This window comes from Oncorhynchus mykiss, chromosome 26 (assembly GCF_057628025.1).
Source record: "Oncorhynchus mykiss isolate SJ-2025 chromosome 26, ASM5762802v1, whole genome shotgun sequence".
Lineage (NCBI taxonomy): Eukaryota > Metazoa > Chordata > Actinopteri > Salmoniformes > Salmonidae > Oncorhynchus > Oncorhynchus mykiss.
The window spans coordinates 27944076-27971848 of NC_143047.1; the positions used below are offsets into that span (position 1 = coordinate 27944076).

At 45.6% G+C, this 27773-nt stretch overlaps 1 protein-coding gene across 19 annotated transcripts in view; it reads right to left on the reverse strand.

The window, feature by feature from the left end:
* Positions 1-27773, reverse strand: part of LOC110506740 (ATP-dependent chromatin remodeler CHD9) — a 131503-nt gene that overhangs the window by 84582 nt on the left and 19148 nt on the right. For 12 of the 19 annotated variants that reach the window (XM_090222619.1, XM_090222617.1, XM_090222614.1 and 9 more), the window contains one exon: positions 3010-3446. In XM_090222619.1, the coding sequence (XP_090078745.1) occupies positions 3010-3446 (437 nt within the window). Of the gene's footprint in view, positions 1-3009; positions 3447-6505; positions 7379-23808; positions 23977-27773 lie in introns of those variants that run through there. The other 7 variants (XM_090222623.1, XM_090222622.1, XM_090222621.1 and 4 more) reach the window with 3 other exon arrangements.

Below are 27773 nucleotides of genomic sequence, written 5' to 3' on the forward strand. Positions count from 1 at the left end.
AGTGGGAGAACTTGCACAATTGGTGGCTGACTAAATAGTTTTTTGTCCCACTCTATATGGGATGATAAAAAACATTGTGGCTGCTACAAGTTAGCTAGTCTTGGCTGTAACTTAGTTGGCGCCTTGATGTCTCTTTCTTTCAGTCCGTCTGCTCACTCCCATTTCACAAACACCGCCTCCTCTGCAGCTGCAGCTATAGAGCACCAGCCTCTCTCCCTCGCGCAGCAGTACTCAGGTTAAAAACTTTAAATATATATATCATAATAATGAATATCTGACAAACATTCAATATATACTATTCTAATAGTGAAATTATTTCAAACCTCCATCTCTAGTGTTCAACATCAGGCCCATTGTGTTTCCTGAGTATGAACCATACAGACCCGGTTCAGCCCAACCCTCCTGACAGATGTCTATTCTCCCTCATTAACATCTGCAACACGCTATCTCTCACAAATAGAGCAAAATCCATTATCTGTTACTGCCATTTCCACATGCAGCAGCCGAGCTCATATTATCATTAATCATGAAGCAGGGAAGCAGGCAGGGAGACAATATAGTCGGCCATTATGTTCTTCTCAGCCCTGCTCGCTTGATGAGAATATGAAACTAGAGTGTCTCTCTCTATCCCTGGTTGGTTCATTTCACAGCTTCCATAACAGCCCTGGTGATGACCTGAGTGACAATATACAGATTCCTCCTACCTGCCTCCCAGCTTGCCTGCATGTCTCCCAGCCTCCCAGCTTGCCTGCATGTCTCCCTGCCTCCTAGCTTGCCTACATGTCTCCCTGCCTCCCAGCTTGCCTGCATGTCTCCCTGCCACCTAGCTTGCCTACATGTCTCCCTGCCTCCCAGCTTGCCTGCATGTCTCCCTGCCTCCCAGCTTGCCTGCAAATCTCCCTGCCTCCCAGCTTGCCTGCAAGTCTCCCTGCCTCCCAGCTTCCCTACCTCCCAGCTTGCCTGCAAGTCTCCCTGCCTCCCAGCTTGCCTGCAAGTCTCCTTGCCTCCCAGCTTGCCTGCATGTCTCCATGCCTCCCAGCTTGCCTGCAAATCCCCCTGCCTCCCAGCTTGCCTGCAAGTCTCCCTGCCTCCCAGCTTGCCTGCAAATCCCCCTGCCTCCCAGCTTGCCTCCCAGCTTGCCTGCAAGTCTCCCTGCCTCCCAGCTTGCCTGCAAGTCTCCATGCCTCCCAGCTTGCCTGCATGTCTTCCTGCCTCCCAGCTTGCCTGCATATCTCCCTGCCTCCCAGCTTGCCTGCAAATCCCCCTGCCTCCCAGCTTGCCTCCCAGCTTCCCTGCCTCCCAGCTTGCCTGCAAGTCTACCTGCCTCCCAGCTTGCCTGCAAGTCTCCATGCCTCCCAGCTTGCCTGCATGTCTTCCTGCCTCCCAGCTTGCCTGCAAGTCTCCCTGCCTCCCAGCTTGCCTGCAAATCCCCCTGCCTCCCAGCTTACCTGCATGTCTCCCTGCCTCCCAGCTTGCCTGCATGTCTCCCTGCCTCCCAGCTTGCCTGCATGTCTTCCTGCCTCACAGCTTGCCTGCAAGTCTCCATGCCTCCCAGCTTGCCTGCATGTCTCCCTGCCTCCCAGCTTGCCTGCATATCTCCCTGCCTCCCAGCTTGCCTGCATGTCTTCCTGCCTCCCAGATTGCCTGCATGTCTCCCTGCCTCCCAGCTTGCCTGCAAATCCCCCTGCCTCCCAGCTTGCCTGCAAGTCTCCCTGCCTCCCAGCTTGCCTGCAAATCCCCCTGCCTCCCAGCTTGCCTCCCAGCTTGCCTGCAAGTCTCCCTGCGTCACCGCTTGCCTGCAAGTCTCCATGCCTCCCAGCTTGCCTGCATGTCTTCCTGCCTCCCAGCTTGCCTGCATATCTCCCTGCCTCCCAGCTTGCCTGCAAATCCCCCTGCCTCCCAGCTTGCCTCCCAGCTTCCCTGCCTCACAGCTTGCCTGCAAGTCTACCTGCCTCCCAGCTTGCCTGCAAGTCTCCATGCCTCCCAGCTTGCCTGCATGTCTTCCTGCCTCCCAGCTTGCCTGCAAGTCTCCCTGCCTCCCAGCTTGCCTGCAAATCCCCCTGCCTCCCAGCTTACCTGCATGTCTCCCTGCCTCCCAGCTTGCCTGCATGTCTCCCTGCCTCCCAGCTTGCCTGCATGTCTTCCTGCCTCACAGCTTGCCTGCAAGTCTCCATGCCTCCCAGCTTGCCTGCATGTCTCCCTGCCTCCCAGCTTGCCTGCATATCTCCCTGCCTCCCAGCTTGCCTGCATGTCTTCCTGCCTCCCAGATTGCCTGCATGTCTCCCTGCCTCCCAGCTTGCCTGCATGTCTTCCTGCCCCCCAGCTTGCCTGCATGTCCTCCTGCCTCCCAACTTGCACGCCTGTCTTTCTGCCTCCCAGCCAGTCAGCTTGCCAGTCTTCCTGACTCCCAGCCAGCCTTCTTCCTGTCTCCAAGCCTGGCTGCCTGTCTTTCTCCGCCTCAGGACAGCTATTACATGAGCTCACACTAGGTGTGGCTTACAGTATAACAGCACAGTTTTATTGTACAGGGGGAAGGGGACTGGATACAGTATATACTAAATCCCTATATCCACTAGTCTCTGTCCTAACCTTGCTGTCCTATCTGCAGCAAGCTAGCCTAAATGCTAACGGCAGCCGTTGTTGCTCATTCCTGTCTGTGTCATGAATTTTAAAATGAACTTTGAGCTGTCATCTTGGCAGCTACTATTTTATGAGCAGCTATGACTGTCAAGCTGGCAGCTGCTAGCAGATAGTCAACTAGCTATTCTATTGTGCTCCAGAAATGAATGGGCACTAAGGAAGCAGAGCTGTAAAGGAGAATTGACAGTGTGACACAACTTGCTCTAGGCAGGGTGCAGAGCAAAAACAAAATGGTAGATTTAATGTGGAAGGCCACTAAAACTACTTTTCAAAAGAAATACAACACTGTGGCCCTATATCATGCCATACAGCTGTGGTGTTATAAGGGCATAGTGAGGCATATGAGAACAAGGTCAGTGAGACACCTACCCGATCTTGGCCTTCTGTTTGGGCTTGGACGAGGACACAATGCGGGCCTTCTTGGAGGCCTTGGTCCTGGTCTTGTTGCCTCGGTCCCTCTCCCTGTCTCTGTCCCTCTCTCTCCTGTGGGCCGAGGAGCTCCCAGAGGGGAAGCTCTCTGGACTCATAACCCTGGGGATGTTCTTCTCTCCTCTCTCCCGGGCCTTAGCAATGGCCTCATGGATGATCCTGTTAGCCTTCTGCTGCTTGTCCTCCCCAGCCTCCTCCATCAGTTGCTGCTGCTGCTGCTCCATCTGCTCCTTCACCAGCCTCCGCTGGGCCCGCTTCTCCAACGACGAGCTGTAGGAGGACGAAGACGAGGAGGATGAGCTGCTCTTCATCGGGGGGCTGAGGACCCGCGCTGCTGTGTGGCTGTTGGGACCATTAGCATTCTTGTTCTTGGGAGGCTGAAGAGGAGAGAGAGGAGGGGGGATATTAATCAGACTGAGGGAACACATATACCAACAGGATGATGTCATTGTAACATACATACATCTGCATTAATAGCAGGACTGGAAAGAGCTGTGTATTACAAAGGACTCTCGCCCTGATCTTAATGTCATTTCCTGCGAAGCGGATGATCTTGTGGTCGTTAACACACACACACACCTTAATCCCCCCCCCCACCACCCACACACACTAATCCCCCCCACTATGTTCATGTTCTCATATAGCCAAACCAAACCGACATTCCTGAATTTCAGACTGAATAGTTAGATCATTTAGCTCCTAGTTCTCACATTCCCCCTCAGTTAACCCTCCACAGCCTCTCTCACACGTCATCTTCCCCTTCAGTTAACCCCCCACAGCCTCTCTCACACATCATCTTCCCCTTCAGTTAACCCCCCACAGCCTCTCTCACACATCATCTTCCCCTTCAGTTAACCCTCCACAGCCTCTCTCACACATCATCTTCCCCCTCAGTTAACCCTCCACAGCCTCTCTCACACATCATCTTCCCCCTCAGGAACAGAAGTGTGAAATGTACCATATCAGCTTTGCTGCCTGGAATGAGAGTCAAGTCACCCAGTCAGGCTCAATAAGGAAATGTTGTAAACACAAAGGAATGGGATTACAAAAGTGAATCAGTGAAGCTCTGAAAAACCCCATGTGCATAACAATCAAGCTGTATACTTACACTGCTGCTTAGTGACGTGGGGAGAGAGAGAGACATTGACAGAGAACATTGAAAACAACAGCCAGCTGGTCTAGAAAACACACAGCAGAAGTCACAACAACACTGTTAGCTAGTTGGCTGTACCTCTCTTATTAGACCCTCTAAGCCTTGATAATGATATAGCCTCGACATAGGCTTGATAATGATATAGCCTCGACATAGGCTTGATAATGATATAGCCTTGACATAGGCTTGATAATGATATAGCCTTGACATAGGCTTGATAATGGTATAGCCTTGACATAGGCTTGATAATGGTTTAGCCTTGACATAGGCTTGATAATGATATAGCCTTGACATAGCCTTGATAATGGTATAGCCTTGACATAGGCTTGATAATGGTATAGCCTTGACATAGGCTTGATAATGGTATAGCCTTGACATAGGCTTGATAATGGTATAGCCTTGACATAGCCTTGATAATGATATAGCCTTGACATAGCCTTGATAATGATATAGCCTTGACATAGATATAGCCTTGACATAGGCTTGATAATGATATAGCCTTGACATAGGCTTGATAATGGTATAGCCTTGACATAGCCTTGATAATGGTAAAGCCTTGACATAGCCTTGATAATGGTATAGCCTTGACATAGGCTTGATAATGATATAGCCTCGACATAGGCTTGATAATGATATAGCCTTGACATAGGCTTGATAATGATATAGCCTTGACATAGGCTTGATAATAATATAGCCTTGACATAGGCTTGATAATGATATAGCCTTGACATAGGCTTGATAATGATATAGCCTTGACATAGGCTTGATAATGATATAGCCTTGACATAGGCTTGATAATAATATAGCCTTGACATAGGCTTGATAATGATATAGCCTTGACATAGGCTTGATAATAATATAGCCTTGACATAGGCTTGATAGCCTTTTAAAGATAAACAACCAGTCACCAGAATATCCCATTCTGCTGCTGTGTCTCTACCCCACTACCTCACAGATATACTCACAGAGTGTTGCTCTCTGAACTTTCTGCTAGCCACACATTTTCCCCCCTAGTCACATAGATTGCAGCAGCACAAACTTTCATTAAAACAGACACAAAGAAACAGAGACAGGCAGGACCGGCACACTGACATTCAGCCCAACTAGAATAAATAATATAGACAAGGCTGATACGTGATAAAATGGGAATAAAACATGGGCTGAGGTTTATTCCCTTCGGGTGGGCCCAGAGCCTATAAATGAAGGAGCTAATCTCAACGTGTTGCTGTCAGAGCGGATGGCTACATGACCTGAGGCCGAACCACAGCACGGCACAGCCAGTTGCTTTCCTGACTGCTAAATAAAGAGAATTGTCTTGAACTGCCACAAACAAAGCAGGGGGAGGGGAGAAATAAATGACAGTTCATTTGGAAGATAGAATTCTGTAGCTGCAGCTCTTGTTTATGTTTAACATGTGCTGTGATGCCCAGGCTAATAGTGGAAATCATTGCCCAGAACTGAAATATTCTCATTATTCAAGTTCAAGGTAAAAAAAAAGAGGGGGAGGAAAGAGAAAGTCAAGGTAAAGAACAGGGAAAAGAGGGAAGGAGCAAAGGGGAGAAAGGGCAGAGGGCGGGAATGAGAGCAGGAATGAGAGTTTGTATAAAAAGTGAGTGAGAAAGGGAGAGAGAAGAAAAATGCACCAAAAACAAGTGCTCTACAGCTGTGTAATACGACTATAAATAACTGAAATTACAGGCTGCCAGCACTGCAGTGATTTCAATCTCTCTCTCTGCCACCACACGCTCCCATGAAAACACTCTGCACTATTACAGTAAGGAAAGACTACAGAGAGATAGAGCTAGCCAGGACATTTGGGCCAGTTAGTCCGCTCACTCACTCACTAACCCCTTACTTCCCGCAGTCCCTCATGCAGAATGCTGTGTGACTGATGTACTCATCTTATGTGACACACACACACACACACACACCGCCTTTTGCATCGAACCAGATGTGGGGGGAATCCATGGAGGGAAGGGGTTTGGGGGGTGAGAGAAAACGAGGGATAAAGTGAAAGGGGGGGGGGGTAGTGAAGGGAAAACATGTGAGAGAGCATAGCTAGCACAGCTAAGCAAATTAGTATGGGAAAGAGCAGCAACAAGGAGTTCAAGATGGCGACAGTGGAGCTGCATCGAGCCAGGCAGCATGAGCCAGTGGCAGAGGAGGTTGTTCAGTTGTTCAGTTCCTGTCTTGTGGCCCCTCCTCCCTCCACTCCCTTCCTCCCCTCTCTCTCTTGCAGCTCACTTACCCTTCCTCCCCTCTCTCTCTGTGCAGCTCACTTACCCTTCCTCTTGGCCTCTTCACTGTAGACATGTTTTTTTCTATTTTTTTTCTTCCTCCCCCTCTCTCCAACCACCTAACAAAAGCCTTGCCCTTTCGCCGGGTTTTTTGTCTCTCTCTCTCTCACTCTCTCGTTCGACAGTTTGTCTTGCTTGAGCTGCGTGTCCACCCCCTCCCCCCTCCACAGGCAGCGTACAGGCAGGCGGTGGAGCCTCCTCTCCTTCACCTCCTCTACACTCCTCTCCTCCCCTAGCGGGCAGGGCTCAGGCTCAGTAGGAGTGCATGAGGCTGGGCTGTTAGATCACTGGGAGAGCTGGGAGCAGGGCTGGTTGCGCCAGAAGAGGTGCGAAGCAGTGGCAGTCCAGGAAGCTCGTTTCATTCTGCTGCTACTGCGTGCTTCAGCTCCGTCCGGCTCAGGCAGGCGGGTCGTGGTGTGTGTCAGCGTCGCTCTCTCTCTCTACCCTCCTCTCTTCTCAGTGATTCCCCTCCGCCAGCAATCGCGTGCTCTCTCCGTCCGCTCGCTCTACTCTCTCTACTCGTTCCTTTTCCTTGCTCCCTTCGTTCGTGCCTCTTTCTCTTACATCCCAGGGTAAGGTAGGCTACTCCTTTGTACACAAAAAGGGTTTTGAGCTAGCTAGCTTGCTTGGTTGTTTTCCTTTTTCCACTAGTTTTCCTCTCCTCTTCCCTCTCTGCCCTCCCTCTCCCGTGTTGGGGTGTGTATGGCGAGGAGCTGGAGTCTCCAGCAGTAGAGCGGTGGAAAATGAAAGCAGCACAAAGCAGCAAAATGCATCAGCATGAATATTAGAGATGTCGTTAAAATCCAGACTCGTTCTCTCTCACTCACTCTCTCACTCACTCACTCTCTCTTTGTGAGGAAGTAGGCCAGCAGATGGTGCTAGCAGTTATTACATTAACTTTCACAACTTAACCCCAAAAGCACTGGATTTCTACACAAGCACAGAGTTTAACATAAATGGAATGCAGGCTTGCATGTGTTGCACATTGCTCTATACATAAAACAGTATACACAAGGAACTGAATGACAGAATTTTATGTTGTACAGAATCATAACATGAAAATCCACTATGAGAAAAAACTAAACGATAGACTATTAAACAACCAAACAGCAAACAACTAAAGTGTGCAAAACCATGAAACCATGAGGCTAAAAAGCCACAGCACTGTCCCTAGTACAGCACACTAACACACTGAGAGCTCACTCCCTGAGACTGTCAGTAAAGCAGTGGTCTCAGACACACTCTGGTGGGGAAAGAGATGCTGGCCACCCAGCCACACAGCCGTGTTCACTTCCCACCAGGAAGAGAATCCCTCTCGCAAGAGGTGACAGGATAGCCCTCCACACACACAAATGTATGCAAGATGTGAAAGGACAGGTCGTGATGAGCCTTCTGTCCCTTCCATGACTGACAGTCACTGGAGGGGCAATGGAAGAGAGGGAGGGGGCTCCCTGGAACATGACACAAGGACCATGTGCTCCAGCAGGCACATGGTGCTGGGAGGGGAACACACGGACATGCCTGGCTGGCCTGGAGCCTGCCTGGCACAGGGTTAGGTCCCAGAGTGGAGACATACACATCACCAGACAAACACGCACGCATGCACGCGCTCACACACACTCACAAACTTAAGGAGCCATACATCTTGCTCTAAAAGCACGACTGTGTTTTCACAGTGAACTCTCGTTTGAAATCTTGTGCACAACATATAAGCCCCTTCTCAGGTTACACAAAGGGCTACATAGCCTGGGGATTGACTGGTATCTCCCTGCTAGTCAGAAGTAACTGGGAACAGGTTGGTAAGCAACAGGCTATGGCTAGCCTCAATGGCTATGTGGCTAGGGGGAGGCCAAGTACCTGGAGATGGATAGTTAGCTCCCTGCTAGTTAGAAATAACAGTAACAGGTCTGAAGCTACAGACTAGTAAGCTACAGGCTAAAGGTTACATGGCTATGTGGCTAGGGGGAGGCCAAGTACCTGGAGATGGATAGTTAGCTCCCTGCTAGTTAGAAATAACAGTAACAGGTCTGAAGCTACAGACTAGTAAGCCACAGGCTAAAGGCTACATGGCTATGTGGCTAGGGGGAGGCCAAGTACCTGGAGATGGATAGTTAGCTCCCTGCTAGTTAGAAATAACAGTAACAGGTCTGAAGCTACAGACTAGTAAGCCACAGGCTAAAGGCTACATGGCTATGTGGCTAGGGGGAGGCCAAGTACCTGGAGATGGATAGTTAGCTCCCTGCTAGTTAGAAATAACAGTAACAGGTCTGAAGCTACAGACTAGTAAGCTACAGGCTAAAGGCTACATGGCTATGTGGCTAGGGGGAGGCCAAGTACCTGGAGATGGATAGTTAGCTCCCTGCTAGTTAGAAATAACAGTAACAGGTCTGAAGCTACAGACTAGTAAGCCACAGGCTAAAGGCTACATGGCTATGTGGCTAAGGGAAGGACATTTGCAGCAGAGCATCAGCTCTCTCCCTGGCTGAAATGTAACACTGTTTAATGATATTAGAGCAGAATTATCTCACATGGATAATAGCTGAAAGGGGCACTGAGCTCTTAAGGACAAAGGCCTAGTTCACTTAGCTGATCTGTGTTGCTTTATCGGTTTAATAAGTAGACTAGTATGATTAGTAGGCCTTAAGTAAGTCAGAATCTATGTCAATATTCCTAACTTTCCGTTAGGCGTTGGGGAAACTACAGAGAAAGAGAAGGGGAGAGAGAGGTAGGAAATAAAGAGAGACTGACTGATGTATTTAACCTCTCATCAGTCGTGGCAAACAAAGGTGAAAGCTAAAAGGAAAGCCCTCCTTCCTGACTGGTTAAATATACAACAGCTTAGCTGCAATATCATTTGCCTCTGCTATCTCCAGCCAATGTCTGAGCACAACTCTCTTAAAAAACCTGCCAGACACCTAACTCTGTGGAAGAACATTGGAACTACAAACATTGGAACTACAAACACGACAAAACATTGAACTGTACAACTGTAGGAATAACATAAGACTGGTTAAAGTCCAACGTAGAGTATGTGTGGGAGGTCACAATGTACACAGTCGGTTGTGTTAACTCCAATCTAGTGCCCATGTGTTTGTCCCCATGCCCATATCTAGAAAAATTAGCCTGTGCTGTGTGTGTGCTCATGTGTCTGTGTGCGTTCTTACTAGAGGTCGACCGATTATGATTTTTCAACGCGATACCGATTATTCGAGGACCATAAAAGCCGATACCGATTAAATCGGACAATTTTTTTATTTATTTATTTGTAATAATGACAATTACAAGAATACTGAATGAACACTTATTTTAACTTAATATAATACATCAATAAAATCAATTTAGCCTCAAATAAATAATGAAACATGTTCAATTTGGTTTAAATAATGCAAAAACAAAGTGTTGGAGAAGAAAGTAAAAGTGCAATATGTGCTATGTAAGAAAGCTAATGTTGCTCAGAACATGAGAACATATGAAAGCTGGTGGGTCCTTTTAACATAAGTCTTCAATATTCCCAGGTAAGAAGTTTTAGGTTGTAGTTATTATAGAAATTATAGGACTATTTCTCTCTATACCATTTGTATTTCATTAACCTTTGACTATTGGATGTTCTTGTAGGCACTTTAGTATTGCCAGTGAAACAGTATAGCTTCCGTCCCTCTAGTTAGCATGCGCTAACTAGCTAGCCATTTCACTTCAGTTACACGAGCCTCATCTCAGGAGTTGATAGGCTTGAAGTCATAAACAGCGCAATGCTTGACGCACAACGAAGAGCTGCTGGTAAAACGCACGAAAGTGCTGTTTGAATGAATGTTTACGCGCCTGCTTCTGCCTACCACCGCTCAGTCAGATACTTAGATACTTGTATGTTCAGTCAGATTATATGCAACGCAGGACACGCTAGATAATATCTAGTAATATCACCAACCATGTGTAGTTAACTAGTGATTATGATTCATTGTTTATAAGATAAATGTAATGCTATCTAGCAACTTAACTTGGCTTACTGCATTCGCGTAACAGTCTCCTTGTGGAATGCAACGAGAGAGAGGCAGGTCGTTATTGTGTTGGACTAGTTAACTGTAAGGTTGCAAGATTGAATTGCCCAAGCTGACAAGGTGAAAATCTGTCGTTCTGCCCCTGAACAAGGCAGTTAACCCACCGTTCCTAGGCCGTCATTGAAAATAAGAATGTGTTCTTAACTGACTTGCCTAGTAAAATAAAGATTAAATAAAGGTGTAAAAAAAAAATATATATATATATATATATATATATATATGTATATATATATATTTTTTTTTATTAAATCAAATTTAAAAAATTAAAAAAGAGGCAAATCGGCACCCAAATATACAGATTTCCGATTGTTATGAAAACTTGAAATCGGCCCTAATTAATTGGCCATTCCGATTAATCGGTCGACCTCTAGTTCTTAATACTGGTAGGCTATACTGTGGGGCAAAAAAAGTATTTAGTCAGCCACCAATTGTGCAAGTTCTCCCACTTAAAAAGATGAGAGAGGCCTGTAATTTTCATCATAGGTACACTTCAATTATGACAGACAAAATGGGAAAAAATCCAGAAAATCACATTGTAGGATTTTTAATGAATTTATTTGCAAATTATGGTGGAAAATAAGAATTTGGTCACCTACAAACAAGCAAGATTTCTGGCTCTCACAGACCTGTAACTTCTTCTTTAAGGGGCTCCTCTGTCCTCCACTCGTTACCTGTATTAATGGCACCTGTTTGAAGTTGTTATCAGTATAAAAGACACCTGTCCACAATCTCAAACAGTCACACTCCAAACTACACTATGGCCAAGACCAAAGAGCTGTCAAAGGACACCAGAATCAAAATTGTAGACCTGCACCAGGCTGGGAAGACTGAATCTGCAATAGGTAAGCAGCTTGGTTTGAAGAAATCAACTGTGGGAGCAATTATTAGGAAATGGAAGACATACAAGACCACTGATAATCTCCCTCGATCTGGGGCTCCACACAAGATCTCACCCCGTGGGGTCAAAATGATCACAAGAACGGTGAGCAAAAATCCCAGAACCACACGGGGGGACCTGGTGAATGACCTGCAGAGAGCTGGGACCAAAGTAACAAAGCCTACCATCAGTAACACACTACGCCGCCAGGGACTCAAATCCTGCCGTGCCAGACGTGTCCTCCTGCTTAAGCCAGTACATGTCCAGGCCCGGCTGAAGTTTGCTAGAGAGCATTTGGATGATCCAGAAGAAGATTGGGAGAATGTCATATGGTCAGATGAAACCAAAATATAACTTTTTGGTAAAAACTCAACTCGTCGTGTTTGGAGGACAAAGAATGCTGAGTTGCATCCAAAGAACACCATACCTACTGTGAAGCATGGGGGTGGAAACATCATGCTTTGGGGCTGTTTTTCTGCAAAGGGACCAGGACGACTGATCCGTGTAAAGGAAAGAATGAATGGGGCCATGTATCGTGAGATGTTGAGTGAAAACCTCCTTCCATCAGCAAGGGCATTGAAGATGAAACGTGGCTGGGTCTTTCAGCATGACAATGATCCCAAACACACCGCCCGGGCAACGAAGGAGTGGCTTCGTAAGAAGCATTTCAAGGTCCTGGAGTGGCCTAGCCAGTCTCCAGATCTCAACCCAATAGAAAATCTTTGGAGGGAGTTGAAAGTCTGTGTTGCCCAGCAACAGCCCCAAAACATCACTGCTCTAGAGGAGATCTGCATGGAGGAATGGGCCAAAATACCAGCAACAGTGTGTGAAAACCTTGTGAAGACTTACAGAAAACGTTTGACCTCTGTCATTGCCAACAAAGGGTATATAACAAAGTATTGAGATAAACTTTTGTTATTGACCAAATACTTATTTTCCACCATAATTTGCAAATAAATTCATTAAAAATCCTACAATGTAATTTTCTGGATTTGTTTTCCTAATTTTGTCTGTCATAGTTGAAGTGTACCTATGATGAAAATTACAGGCCTCTCTCATCTTTTTAAGTGGGAGAACTTGCACAATTGGTGGCTGACTAAATACTTTTTTGCCCCACTGTATGTGTGTTCTCCCCATGTTTGAGTGGGCATCTGACATAGGCTAGCTGTCAGGCTAGGCCTTTGGAGTTGGACTCCTGTTCTAGGAGAGACGGAACGAAGGGAACTAAATGACACAACATGTCAATTACCATCCCTGCAGTGGAGCGAGAACATGTCACATGCCAGATGGGAGCATCCCATACAACAGGAATAAACTATTGTGTAGTGGCAGTGGGCCTCACTCTCACAGAAACAGAGCCTCACTCTCACAGAAACAGAGTCTCACTGTCACAGAAACAGATCCTCACTCTCACAGAAACAGAGCCTCACTCTCACAGAGACAAGAGCCTCGCTTTCACAGAGACAGAGCCTCACTTTCACAGAGACAGTCTCACTCTCACAGAGACAGATCCTCACTTTCACAGAGCCCCTGAAAACAATCAATTCACAGCTGTTAAAACACTGTCAAGAAGAACAGGTCAAAATACTGTATGTATAGAGTAATTCAGGAAGATATTTTAACAACAGTTCTTTCAGAGACCAGGCCTAAACGGTATGCAACCATGTTATGTACTGAATGTTGACCATGAACATTTGAACACCTGATATGGAGTACAGTGCGCTGATGTATAGTACACTGAGGGGTTCACTGGGACGTACAGACAGCATCCTTTTAGTCTGGGACGACATCATAATGCAAAAGACTACATAACAGGCTGTTCATGTTCAATATGAGAGAGAGAGAGAGAGAGAGAGAGAGAGAGAGAGATTCAATAACACCCATGTATACGTAGATTCATACACAGGAAGGCTTTTAGCTGCCAGCGACTGACTCTGCACAGGGTGTATTGTCTCTCTAGGCTGGCAACCCAACGGTTAACATGCAAATAGGCCTCCCGGCAGAGAAATTAGTGTGCTGGTGGGGCTTCCCTCTAAAGTGAGAGACGAGGGGGGAGTAAAAAAGAGAGAGAGAGACAGAGAAAGAAAGAGTAAAAGAGACAGAAAGAGAAAAAGAGGGATCCAGAGGCACAGGTGTGAGTCTCTAAACAGTCCATAATAACCTCATCACAGACTCAGAGCCTGTATTAGTGTGCCTGCCACTCTTACTTCTGCCTCCCTCTGCGGGCATTTGAGTAGGACTCCACTAACACACCGTTAGGGAAATTTACATTTATCATCCTAGGACAGGATGGAACTCGCACTATAACTGTGCACACACTATAGCCAATCATAGAGCCCACAAGACCCACCATATCAACAGTTAGCCTATATTTTCACCCACTAGGTAGTGCTGTAATGCTGGTTGTATAAGCTAGTAGGAAAGTGCTGTTGTAACAGAGAGCTGAGCAAGTGAACATAGTGTTCCTTCAGAGCAAATATAGGAGACGGTGTGTGGTACTGGTCCCTAGAACTTTAATCAATGACAGCCTACTTTTCTTTTGATGACTAATAAAGTGCATAGTACAGGAATAATAGAGATCATCCACTGCTTCTCTCTCACTTCAGCCTTTGCCTAAACGTTTTCCTTTTAAAAATATCTGAAGTCTACCTAGAAGTCAACCTTTGACGTCGACTCTTCCTTAAAATCACTCCTCACAGGAAAGTGTGTCGCGTCTTTGTGCATAACGTCCCTAAGAATAGTTATTGGCCGTGTGTTGTGAGAGGGATAATACCAGCAGTATACAACACTACTCACCTTCCCAGTTCCCAACCATAGCCTAATCAGAGACCAAACCTACTGCCGGGTTAATGGAATATAGATTAGTCTGTCAGGAGGTGGGGAAGAGATTAGGCCTGTTAATTAGGCCTATGGCTGTGGGCCAATTTAAAGTCATGCATGGAGAGTGAGGAAAGAGGAAGAGAGAGAGGAGAGAGAGAGAGACAGATGGAGTGTTTGTGTGTGTGAGAGAGAGAGGGGGAGGTAGAGAGGTGTAGTTGATAAATGAAAGGGGGCACACTGCACGGCGATGCTTCCTGAACCAATTAAAAAGAGCATCAGGCCTTAATGATCTTTCACAGGGTAGGAGAGGGAAGGTAAGGTGTGCTGGCGCTAACCTCTTGTCCCGGGGAGAGGCTAATAACAGAAGTGACACTCAGTGGGCTAACAGGGCTTACAGGTCCTCCGTCCTCACTCTCTGACCTGGTCCACTTTGACCTGTGCTGTCACAGCCTGGCTGGCACACAGCTCTAGCAGGTCACATGGCAGCAGGGCCTTAGGCAGAGCTGCAGTAGTACAATATATGGCATTTAACTGGGCTGTATTCACATAGGGTTGACCCAAACCATACTGTTTGTGTCACGCCTGCTCCCGCTCTTCCTCCCCCTGGCCCTCGAGGGCGCCAGGATCCCCAGCATTACGCACTCAAACCACCATCAGTACACACACTTGCCTTCCCCCCGTCACGTGCATCAGCAGTCATTGGATTCACGTGGACTCAATTACTTGTGTCATTACCTTCTCTACATCGGTCTGTTCCCAAGCTCTGTTCCCTGCTTCAGGATTAATTGTCTCATGTTCGTGTTACCCGGGTTCCGACGCTGTTCCTGTCTTGTTTCCTTGTCTGTTCCCGAATAAATGTCTGACTCTACCTGCTTCTCCTGTCCGGCGGCGGTCCTTACAGTCTGGCTCTGAAACAACTATTTTCTTATTCTATGTTGGATGTGTAACCAGGCAAATGGCCAGCCCAGTACAGCTCAGATTAGTTTGGCTCAGTGTGAAAAGGGTAATGCTTGCCTGTATCTGGATGGAGGAGCGGAGGTGGAGAAATGTGGGTGGCAGAAGGACGGACATGTTACAGAGTTAAGTCTAATACCATAGCCTAATTAGGCTAATGTTCTGCAGACCATGTGTGGTAGGCTAGGCCTACAGATTAGGAAGGGGGAAACTACAGGGAATTATCCATTCTGTATAGAAACACTATCAATAAAGTTGTATTGAATTAAAAAAATCTAGTGTTCTTATTCCATTTGTGAAGGATAATCAACGAGGGGCTATGCGTTCTATGGAAAATAATGGATGACGTGGAATGTGTGTTCCACGATGCACTAGCGAAGTGGAACTGACCTTCAACAGTTACATTATTTTCCTGAGAACGCATAGCCCCTCTTTGATTATCTCTTTTATATCACGGCTATAATTTAACACATTTGTCGCTAGAAACGTGTTCATTTTCCAGTAGAAATGTGTTCATTTTCCGGTAGAAATGTGTTCAACATCTACTGAAGTAGCTAGCAAGTTTACTAGATAGCTACAGTAGTTGCTGTGGTAACCAAACAAACAAACTTGTTAGTTAGGCTAACTAAACCATCAGTCCTAGCTTGCCATGAAAATCTGATTCAACAATGCCAATTAAGTTTTCAATTCAAGTTTTGCTTTAAAAAGCAGCTCAAACATAGAACATGTAAGAATGAACTATAGCCATTGAGTTCTACCGTGCTAATATAGGGAATTATACAACGGGTGTGTCTAATCCTGAATGCTGATTGGTTAAAACCACATTCCATTCTATGTTTATTCTACAAGTTACCACCGGTTAAATCTATGACTTTAAATAAAAAAAAAATAATAATAATTAAATTTAAATTAATGCCTAATACTCGGTTTCATCTGACAGTGCAATCCATTGTCTCATCAACCCAGCCAAGCAATTTATAAACTTGATCTCCACTATAAAAAGCATCTAGACATTATCTCACATTTCTTTTAGACTAACATTTAGATTTCAACAGTGGAGATTTGTATAAACCTTGCTGTCTGTCTCTCCGACATTTGGAGAGATTGCTTCAATATTCAAATTCGATCTCCAGCTGTCCCATAGTAATGAACGTGTCGGGAGTCGGGACGAGACAGACAGACAGCGTTTTTCAGCCAGTAGAAATCATGAATCAGTTGGCATCATTTTATGGATATATACAAAGAAATGTAAATTGAAAAAGGTAAAAGTTAAGCTAGTTTGCAGTCTTTCTAGCTTCAATTTGAAGTGATTGTGCTAGCTGTGTTGTTGGCTTGCTCCTCTGCAAGCTAGCAAGAATGGGATAAGAACTTTGCCAGCCATTATGGCAATGGAACACTTAGAACGAACGACTGGGTTGCGTCCATACTGAAGATACAGAACAAAAAGACTGGGTCCCGTCCATACTGTAGATACAGAACAAAAAGACTGGGTCCCGTCCATACTGTAGATACAGAACAAAAAGACTGGGTCCCGTCCATACTGTAGATACAGAACAAAAAGACTGGGTCCCGTCCATACTGTAGATACAGAACAAAAAGACTGGGTCCCGTCCATACTGTAGATACAGAACAAAAAGACTGGGTCCCGTCCATACTGTAGATACAGAACAAAGACTGAACGACTGGGTCGCGTCTCAGGCAACCGGACCGATTAAATGAACGACCAGCCAGCTTGGGTAGCAACCCTAGATTTGTGTCGTGACTATATCTTGTGGAAGGATGAAATAGTATGAATAAATTCATGAAAATAATGTTTTTAATGAAAACATGTCAATCATTATTTGAATATGTTGGTAACTGGTTGTATAAAAGTGATAATGCCCAAGAAGCCGGTGTTTAGAGGACACATTGGCTTGGTCTCGAGCCTAACAACACCAGGGCCAATATATCCTCCAAACACCGGCTTCTCGGCATTATCACTAAAATAACTCACACTCTAGAATGCCCTTCAAGCCAATCAGAAACAAGTATTCAACAATGCCATGGTATAAACATGAATAACATTATGTTCCCAGTCCAAAGTTACATATTATACTGTATAAGCCTAGGCCTTATTTCCTAAGAAATGCACTTACACTACTAGGTGGTATAATGGTTTTAAACACTGTAGATCTATACCCAGGAGAACTATAGCTTCAACCAAGTACACACTCCTAGTACGCTAGGCTGTGTGTGTGGGCCTCCCTCTCTGGTCTGTTGGAGATATTTATAGTTATTACCCAGAAAGCTCTAAGGCCCAGGCCAAGACACACACACACAGGCAGGCACATGCACACACACACACAGACACACACACACACAGCTTGGCATGTAATTCCTTGCAAATGCAGCGATTAGCAATTCACATAGGTTATGATATCATTAGCCGTACCTGCCATGGCAGAGAGAGAGGGCTGCACCATCACACCCATTACACATCCTCAAATAGCTCCCAATGAAGAAGCTTTACTAACAGCCACCTATTAGCTTTCCATTAGTCATTCAGTTAACTGACTCCTTCATTTCATTAAGAGAGGCATGCGATGGTCATTTGCATCTCTGAGAGGGATGGTGATAGGAGTGGTTCATGGATGAATGGACTGGGACTGGGGAGGGTAAGGTGGTTTGGGCCTGGTCGTTAGGGATTCTATAGGATAGCAGAGGGGTGACAGAGGGGAGAGGGCAGTCTAGGGTCATTGAAGATGATGCTGTATCTGTCATTAGCACAGTATAGGGAAGGTCTGAGAGAGCCTGTACGATACACCACAAGTCAGGAGCTAAGCACCCAATGATACAGGCAAACTAATGTTCCCCTTGTTGTGTAGTGACACACCCAAAGCCTTAAGGTTTTTAGGCCTCTCCAGATAAATAAGCTGGATGGTTATTACATTATCCTAGCAAGCATTACAATGGGCACATTCAAGGTCATTGCAGAATAACTTTCAATATAGCCATCAAAACAACCTGCCAATGAGCAGCCTACTTACTGGGGAGCAGAGATGGAGGGAGGGGATTCCAACAACAGTGGTTCCCTTAGAGCTTATGTAACGGATGTGAAACAGCTAGCTAGTTAGTTATACTGTTACACTTAGACCAGCGATTCTCAACAAATGTGGGTTGTGGGAGGTTTTGAATGGGTCGCGGAGTGTCACAAATTTCTAAACGTAGGCCTATTCCTTGCTTGAGAACTGAGAAATGAATCAGCATTACCTGGTGGTAACACACAAAATAGTATGATTTATGCATTCAAATGAGCAATTGGTGGGTTCATCACCAGTCTTCTTCATGCTATAGCTCTCAATAATAAGAGGTTAAATCAGGAGAAGCCAGGTTGTTAGCAGCAAATAAGCAGGCATCAGTGCTGCAACGGAGAAATTGTTTTGTCAATTCTCACATATAAACTTTATTGGGAGAAATTATGTTTGACATGCTTTTTACATTTGTATCACAAACAATTGTTTTCTTAAATCATGATGAAAGTGGCCATTTTAGGACCCCTTTTTTGACCTATAAATGCCTCCGGTAAAACCTTGATGCTTGAATCGTACATGATACAGACAACATATTGTTCATTTTACTGCTTATAGTGGGCTCTAACAAATGGAGAATGTCTAGATTCTGAAATACACATTTTCACAATAATTCATTCAATATAAAAAAAAACAGGCATATGAACATCTCAAAAGTACCCTTTACAAGTACATGACATTTCCAGTGGGTTCTGTGCTAATTCTGAAGTTATGATACATTTTATGAGCACCGCCAACACAGGGAATGGGAAAATGGATAGAAAGGGCTGTGATTGGTTAATGACCTATAATGTACATGTCTACGTATAAAATGGATCATATTTACAAAGGTACCAGAGAGCTCCCTCTGGAAATTTGACGTGTTTGACAAGTATATTGTTCTAAACAATACGTTTAAAAAAACTAAATAAAAAGGGTACTTTTGAGGTATTTATATTGATATTTTTACGTTGAAAAAATGAATGTGAACATTTTTATTTCAGAATCTAGACATACTCCATATTTGAGATAACACTATAAGAAGTATAATGACACCAAGATGTTGTCTGTATCATGTACAGTTCACAGATCATAGGGTTTTACAGGAGACATGTATACAGTGCCTTGCGAAAGTATTCGGCCCCCTTGAACTTTGCGACCTTTTGCCACATTTCAGGCTTCAAACATAAAGATATAAAACTGTATTTTTTTGTGAAGAATCAACAACAAGTGGGACACAATCATGAAGTGGAACGACATTTATTGGATATTTCAAACTTTTTTAACAAATCAAAAACTGAAAAATTGGGCGTGCAAAATTATTCAGCCCCCTTAAGTTAATACTTTGTAGCGCCACCTTTTGCTGTGATTACAGCTGTAAGTCGCTTGGGGTATGTCTCTATCAGTTTTGCACATCGAGAGACTTACATTTTTTCCCATTCCTCCTTGCAAAACAGCTCGAGCTCAGTGAGGTTGGATGGAGAGCATTTGTGAACAGCAGTTTTCAGTTCTTTCCACAGATTCTCGATTGGATTCAGGTCTGGACTTTGACTTGGCCATTCTAACACCTGGATATGTTTATTTTTGAACCATTCCATTGTAGATTTTGCTTTATGTTTTGGATCATTGTCTTGTTGGAAGACAAATCTCCGTCCCAGTCTCAGGTCTTTTGCAGACTCCATCAGGTTTTCTTCCAGAATGGTCCTGTATTTGGCTCCATCCATCTTCCCATCAATTTTAACCATCTTCCCTGTCCCTGCTGAAGAAAAGCAGGCCCAAACCACGATGCTGCCACCACCATGTTTGACAGTGGGGATGGTGTGTTCAGCTGTGTTGCTTTTACGCCAAACATAACGTTTTGCATTGTTGCCAAAAAGTTCAATTTTGGTTTCATCTGACCAGAGCACCTTCTTCCACGTTTGGTGTGTCTCCCAGGTGGCTTGTGGCAAACTTTAAACAACACTTTTTATGGATATCTTTAAGAAATGGCTTTCTTCTTGCCACTCTTCCATAAAGGCCAGATTTGTGCAATATACGACAGATTGTTGTCCTATGGACAGAGTCTCCCACCTCAGCTGTAGATCTCTGCAGTTCTTCCAGAGTGATCATGGGCCTCTCGGCTGCATCTCTGATCAGTCTTCTCCTTGTATGAGCTGAAAGTTTAGAGGGACGGCCAGGTCTTGGTAGATTTGCAGTGGTCTGATACTCCTTCCATTCCAATATTATCGCTTGCACAGTGCTCCTTGGTATGTTTAAAGCTTGGGAAATCTTTTTGTATCCAAATCCAGCTTTAAACTTCTTCACAACAGTATCTCGGACCTGCCTGGTGTGTTCCTTGTTCTTCATGATGCTCTCTGCGCTTTTAACGGACCTCTGAGACTATCACAGTGCAGGTGCATTTATACGGAGACTTGATTACACACAGGTGGATTGTATTTATCATCATTAGTCATTTAGGTCAACATTGGATCATTCAGAGATCCTCACTGAACTTCTGGATAGAGTTTGCTGCACTGAAAGTAAAGGGGCTGAATAATTTTGCACGGCCAATTTTTCAGTTTTTGATTTGTTAAAAAAGTTTGAAATATCCAATAAATGTCGTTCCACTTCATGATTGTGTCCCACTTGTTGTTGATTCTTCACAAAAAAATGCAGTTTTATATCTTTATGTTTGAAGCCTGAAATGTGGCAAAAGGTCGCAAAGTTCAAGGGGGCCAAATACTTTCGCAAGGCACTGTAGGTCTTAAAAGGGCCTGAAATTGCCAATTTCATCATGATTTTCAAGAAAATTATTTGTGATACAAATGTTAAAAGCATGTCCAACATCCTTCCTCCCAATTAATATTCTATGTGAGAATTGCCAGAACAATCAGATGGTTGAAAAATATTTTCCGCCTAAGCTGGCGTGGAATCGCCCAACTATGGACTTATCCAGAACTATGATGGCGGTGAGACCAAATTATAGGGTCACCAGAGGACAGGGCCCAGGGAACAGCCACACACATTCAACTGAGGACAACAGACAGACTTGTAGTTCTGTTCTGAGCAGGAATGTCAAGAAAGTCTTTATAAATCAAATGAATGATCCACGCCACAACACTAAGCTTTTCATACTGACAACTCAGCAGACAGGACAGTCTTGAGGTGAGGGCATACAAAATAACAGCAGCTTTGTGGCAGTATAGTGAAAACAACCATGTGATTCAACATTCCACAGAGATTGATTTAATGTATATGAAGGCCAAATGCCACAGACCAATAGGCAAATGAAAACATTGAAAGCCTAGTAATTGCACTGAGCAGCAAGCAGAGGATTGAGTTAAATAGGAAGGAATTCACAGGATTCTTCCAACATATTCACCTCAGTCATCCAAGCAGGACGTATGCCTACAACATTCTGAGAGAAAAGAGCAACCCTCCATTTTGTACTTTGAAATGTTAAAACATGAACTTATGTGTTGTAGACTAGAGGTATAAAACTAAACTTTATCCAAGGCAGACAGACAGAGGATAGTGTTAGCCTACATTTTGTCCCTTTCCACAGAGTCAGTGTAATGTTGTGAAAGTGTTTCTCTGTGTAAACAAACCCTTGACTCAGGGCCCAGCGCCATGGAAACCAGTGAACATAACCGGCTAGGAACCAGCAGCTACCTGATAAACCTGTCTGATCGCTTTGAGACTCCTGTGTGAAAACACACACACACACACACACACAAAGAACAATTAGCCAGAAGATCCGACCTGCTTACTTACAGCTGCACTAGGGTCGGACAGCACGACTGTGTAGATCAAGACACCATGGAGCCAACTTGGAAAACGTACCTCAATCAAGGGATGAGAAATTAGTTGTATTCCTAGTTGTGCTATTATCCCAACTGTTACAAGATTGAATAACTGCTACTTTTCCTGAACGCTGCCCTTTCCTCCTCATGCTAGGTAGCAGAAGCCACGTGTGTTGAACAACAAAGGATAGTCAGCCTACATCTTCGCACTGTGATAATGTCAATATAAAAGTAATGTGTGGGGAATGGCTTTGTACATGTTAAACTCTCCCAAAACTATGTCTGTACAATAATTAATTGGTAATCCATTATTATATTGAATTGGTAATCATTTATTGGTAAGCCAGTGTAGTAATTAATTGGTCATAATTAATTGATAATTGGTAATGTCAATGTTGTCAAGGGTGCATTAACAAAGGCAAAATTGTTGGAACAAAGAAATAAACTATTGAAAGACAAACACAACAACTTTCTAGTGTGTGGCTGTTTATTGCCTTTGTTAATCCACCCTTGACAACAATGACATGGATTACCAATTAATTATTGTACTTTAGACAAGCATCCATAGTTTTGGTCAAGCTTGACCTATGGTACTTTCAAGACATCTTGGAACTCTAGAAAGATGCCTGAGTTTCCGACTTGGAATTCCGAGTTGGATGACCATTCAAAACAAGTTCCCACTGAGTTCCCACTGAGTTTCCAGTGTTTTTGAACACGGCAATATACTAAACCATTCCCCACCCGCAACTATTTTTTTACATTTCCACAGCGTGATGACGTAGTCCGCAAGGAGCCTGATTGGCTGGTTTGATGTTCAACTTACATTCTAGCGCCATTTCAAAATGGCTGGTGTGGCTTCTGCTAACAAGCATGGGGACGAAAAGGGCAGCTTTCCAAAAAAACTATCAGTCGTTCAAACTTTCTGGTGTAACAGTTGGGATAATGAGACAATTTGGAGTGCAATGCATTTCTCATCCCTATATTGAGGTAGGTTTTCCAAGCTATTTTTTACCTTTATTTAACTAGGCAAGTCAGTTAAGAACAAATTCTTATCTACAATGACGGCCTAGGAACAGTGTTCTGTTCAGGAGCAGAACGACAGATTTGTACCTTGTCAGCTCAGGGGTTTGAACTTGCAACCTTCCGGTTACTATTCCAACGCTCTAACCACTAGGCTACCCTGCCGCCCCATCTCGTGCTAGCTCTCCGGTGTCTTGACAGTTTTGCTGTCCGACCTTAGTGCCACTGTAACAAGTGGGCCGAATCTGCTGACTAAAAGCATAATGTCATGATCCACAGTCCAAATGCCTTTCCCCTATTCCCCTTGCCCTATTTAGTGCTAGGTTCCTTATTTAGTGCTAAGCTAAGTCTAACGGAATGAGAGCCACTGAAAGTCTCATTAGAGTCCCTGTAGAGTAGACTGTGTCAATCTGTTCTCCACTTTCTCTCCCCAGAGACAGACTATGCTAGGCAGGCTAGCGTTCAGCAGGCTGCCTGGTGGTTGAGCTAAGTTCATTCCTGTCAGCCAGTGAAAGGTTAACCTGACTGCAGTATAAGGAAGAGGTCACGTTGGGTTGTGTCACCCCTCACATTCCTCTCACACAAAACCTCATGTTAGCACTGAACCTGCTGGCTATCGCACGCTCCTCTCCAAACCCCTAGCCAGCCAACATAGTCAAAGCTATTTAATCCCCTGTGAGCGGGGGAGAGAGAGAAAAAATGCAGAATAAAAGAGAATGGGTTTTTATTCAGACCTACTGTGCAGTTTGGGGCTGGCAAGGTTCCCACATGCTCCTCACAGTCTAGGCTAAATCCAAGTACAACTCTCTCACCCCTCCCTCTACTAACTAGCCACCCATTTCCTCCTCTAGTGTCCCCCCACAGCCCGCCCCTTCCGTCCACAGCAAAGACCGCCCCACTTTAAATAGAGCCGACTTCCTGTTCACCTTTGACCTCCACTAGATACCACCCACTCCTGGCAGGCCTCCACTACCAGCAGGCAGATGAGGCCGGATGACTGGAGGAACAGAGAGAGGCAGTCATAAAGAGAGAGATAGGCAGTCAGAAAGAGCTAGGGAGAGACAGAGCGAGAGACAGGCTATGTGCACACTGCCCACAAAATGAGGTAGAAACAGAGCTGCACTTCCTAACCTCCTGCCAAATGTATGACCATATTATAGACTCATATTTCCCTCAGATTACATAGACCTCAATATAATTTGAAAACAAATACATTTTTGATAAACTCCCATATCTATTAGGTGAAAAACCAGTGTGCAATCGCAGCAGCAAGATTTGTGACTTGTTGCCACAAGAAAAGGGCAACCAGTGAAGAACAAACACTATTGTAAATACAATCTATATTTATGTTTAATTATTTTCCATTTTGTACTTGAACTATTTGCACATTATTACAACACTGTATATAGACATCATATGTCTTTATTCTTTTGGAACTTTTGTGAGTCTAATGTGTACTGTACATTTGTTATTGTTTATTTCACTTTTGTTTATTATCTATTTCACTTGCTTAGGCAATGTAAACATATGTTTCCCATGTCAATAAAGCCCCTTAAATTGAACATTGAATTGAGAGATCGAGAGAGATTGATAGACCTACAGACCAGAGAGAGAGCCAACCGCAGCCAGAGAAACAGCCAATCATCTCTCAGCCTCGTGGAGGGCAGGTTTCCCAGCGGCAGTGGGCCCCTCCCCCTCCAAAGAGTAGAGTAGTGACTTGGTGTCATGTTTCAGGGCTGACTGCAGCACTCTCTGACTGGCTGGCTGGCTGTCTGGCTGGGAGTTACATAAACCTCACCCAGGAAGGTCAGGAAGCAACAAAGACAGCAATTCAGTGGGGGCTGACAGCCACAGACATTCTTGGCTGAGTCGTCTTCACACACATGGCCCCACTGACGTTTCCCCCCCTCCCACACACACACACACACACACACTTTAGTTTCAAAGTCCCCAGAGGCCAGAGAAGGGGGTGAGGGGAGAGTGAGGTCGGGGAGTCGAAGAATAAATCTAAACCACTGATGCACTGAGTCAGACAGGAGGCACCTGCTGTACAGCACAGCAGCTCATCATCAGCTATTCAACCACCAGGGTGTGCCTACTGCTTAGACGACCATATCAAAAGGCTATTTGTTTGTAATGGGGCTGTCATGCAGTAAGACTGCATCAAGTGTGAGGACAGATAAGGGTATGCACAACCCGTGGTGAGATTGTTCTCTGCCAACTACATCTAGTAGCCTAGTTGTTGTCTATAATAGGGTTTCCCAAACCCGGTCCTGGTACCCACCCTGGGTGCACGTTTTGGTCTCGTTTTGGGGGGCCAGAGCAGCCCGTCAGTCAGGAGCTGCCAGAGCAGCCCGTCAGTCAGGAGCTGCCAGAGCCGCCCGTCAGTCAGGAGCTGCCAGAGCCGCCCGTCAGTCAGGAGCTGCCAGAGCCGCCCGTCAGTCAGGAGCTGCCAGAGCCGCCCGTCAGTCAGGAGCTGCCAGAGCCGCCCGTCAGTCAGGAGCTGCCAGAGCCGCCCGTCAGTCAGGAGCTGCCAGAGCCGCCCGTCAGTCAGGCGCTGCCGGAGTCTCCCATCTATTCATGTCCCGCTGCAAGGGTCCCCAGTCCGAGGTCGGCAACGAGGTTCGCCGCTCTAAAGGCGCCACTGGAGCGGGCACTGAAGCGGGCAAAGACTATGGTGGAGTGGGGTCCACGTCCCGCGCCAGAGCCGCCACCGCGGACAGACGCCCACCCAGACCCTCCCCTATAGGTTCAGATTTTGCGGCCGGAGTCCGCACCACCACGTTCTGACCTTAGTTCCTTTATTTTGTCTTTGTTAGTTTGGTCAGGGTGTAAGTTGGGGTGGGTAGTCTATGTTCTTTTTTCTTTGTTGTATTTCTGTGTTCGGCCTGATATGGTTCTCAATCAGAGGCAGCTGTCGATCGTTGTCTCTGATTGAGAATCATACTTAGGTAGCCTGTTTTCCCCATTTTAGTTGTGCGTGAATATTTTCTGTTTAGTGTTTTTCGTCACCTTACAGGACTGTTTGTCGTTTTTGTTCAGTTGTTTTATTAAAATAATGGACACTTACCACGCTGCGCATTGGTCCTTCTCTCTTTCTCCAGACGACAAGCGTTACAGAATCCCCGAGCTGACAAGGTAAAAAATCCGTTGTTCTGCCCCTGAACAAGGCAGTTAACCCACTGTTCCTAGGCCATCATTGAAAATAAGAATTTGTTCTTAACTGACTTGCCTACTTAAATAAAGGCAAAAAATAAATACTCAGCTCCTTTATCATACTGCTGTCTTCACAATGACTGGGAACAAAAGCCCTCTGTCTAGAAGTCAGTCTCTCTGTGTGACTAACAGTGAATAGCCAAGCACTAGCTCCTGAGGACTAGGCCTACAACTGTCTGGGTGGTATACTATATACCGGTATTGATGCATGCTGTTTATTAACTGACAGATTTCCCATGCGTTCCCAACAGTAGGCTATGCCTTGTTATTGGGCTACATTTCACAGCTAGGCACATTTTTTTTAAAAGACGCTAATGTTCCTCTGTGGCTAAATGATATGCTTTCTCATGGTGTACTAGGCTATTCTGAATTATTTCATTTCTTTCTGAACAGACAGCAGTAACTCTATAACTTTGGCAAATGTATCAGGGGTGATGCAGCTCCTCCAGAACCCTTCGCACGGCTATGATTCTATAAGGAAATAAATGATGAAGTGCAACACTGGAGAGATCAGCATTGCAGGCTCATTCATGTCTATCAGAGCAGATAGGGAGAGAGATCATAGAAAGTGAATCTCGTTTCAGTTCTGTGAGAGACACAGGTGTGCTTCACATGCGTTGGTCTCAATTTTGCACAAACAATAAGCCCAACCCAAATCAAGAGACAGGACTAGGCAGTGAGACAGGGCCAGAGCCAGGACCAGGCAGTGAGACAGGGCCAGAGACAGAACCAGCCAGTGAGACAGGGCCAGACACAGGACCAGGCAGTGAGACAGGGCTAGAGACAGGGCCAGAGACAGGGAGTGAGACAGGGCAAGAGACAGAACCAGGCAGTGAGACAGGGCTAGAGACAGGACCAGGCAGTGAGACAGGGCCAGACACAGGACCAGGCAGTGAGACAGGGCCAGAGACAGAACCAGGCAGTGAGACAGGGCTAGATACAGGACCAGGCAGTGAGACAGGGCCAGAGACAGGGAGTGAGACAGGGCCAGAGACAGAACCAGGCAGTGAGACAGGCAGTGAGACAGGGCCAGAGACAGGACCAGGTAGTGAGACAGGCAGTGAGACAGAGGTAGAGACAGGACCAGGGAGTGAGACAGGACCAGGCAGTGAGACAGGGCTAGAGAAAGGAGCAGGGAGTGAGACAGGACCAGGCAGTGAGACAGGGCTAGAAACAGGACCAGGCAGTGAGACAGGGCCAGAGACAGGTAGTGAGACAGGGCTAGAGACAGGACCAGGGAGTGAGACAGGGCCAGACACAGGACCAGAGAGTGTGACAGGGCCAGAGACAGGACCAGGGAGTGAGACAGGACCAGGGAGTGAGACAGGACCAGGGAGTGAGACAGGGCCAGGGAGTGAGACAGGGCCAGGGAGTGAGACAGGGCCAGAGACAGGGCCAGAGACAGGGCCAGAGACAGGCAGTGAGACAGGACTAGGGGGTGAGACAGGGCCAGAGACAGGCAGTGAGACAGGACTAGGGGGTG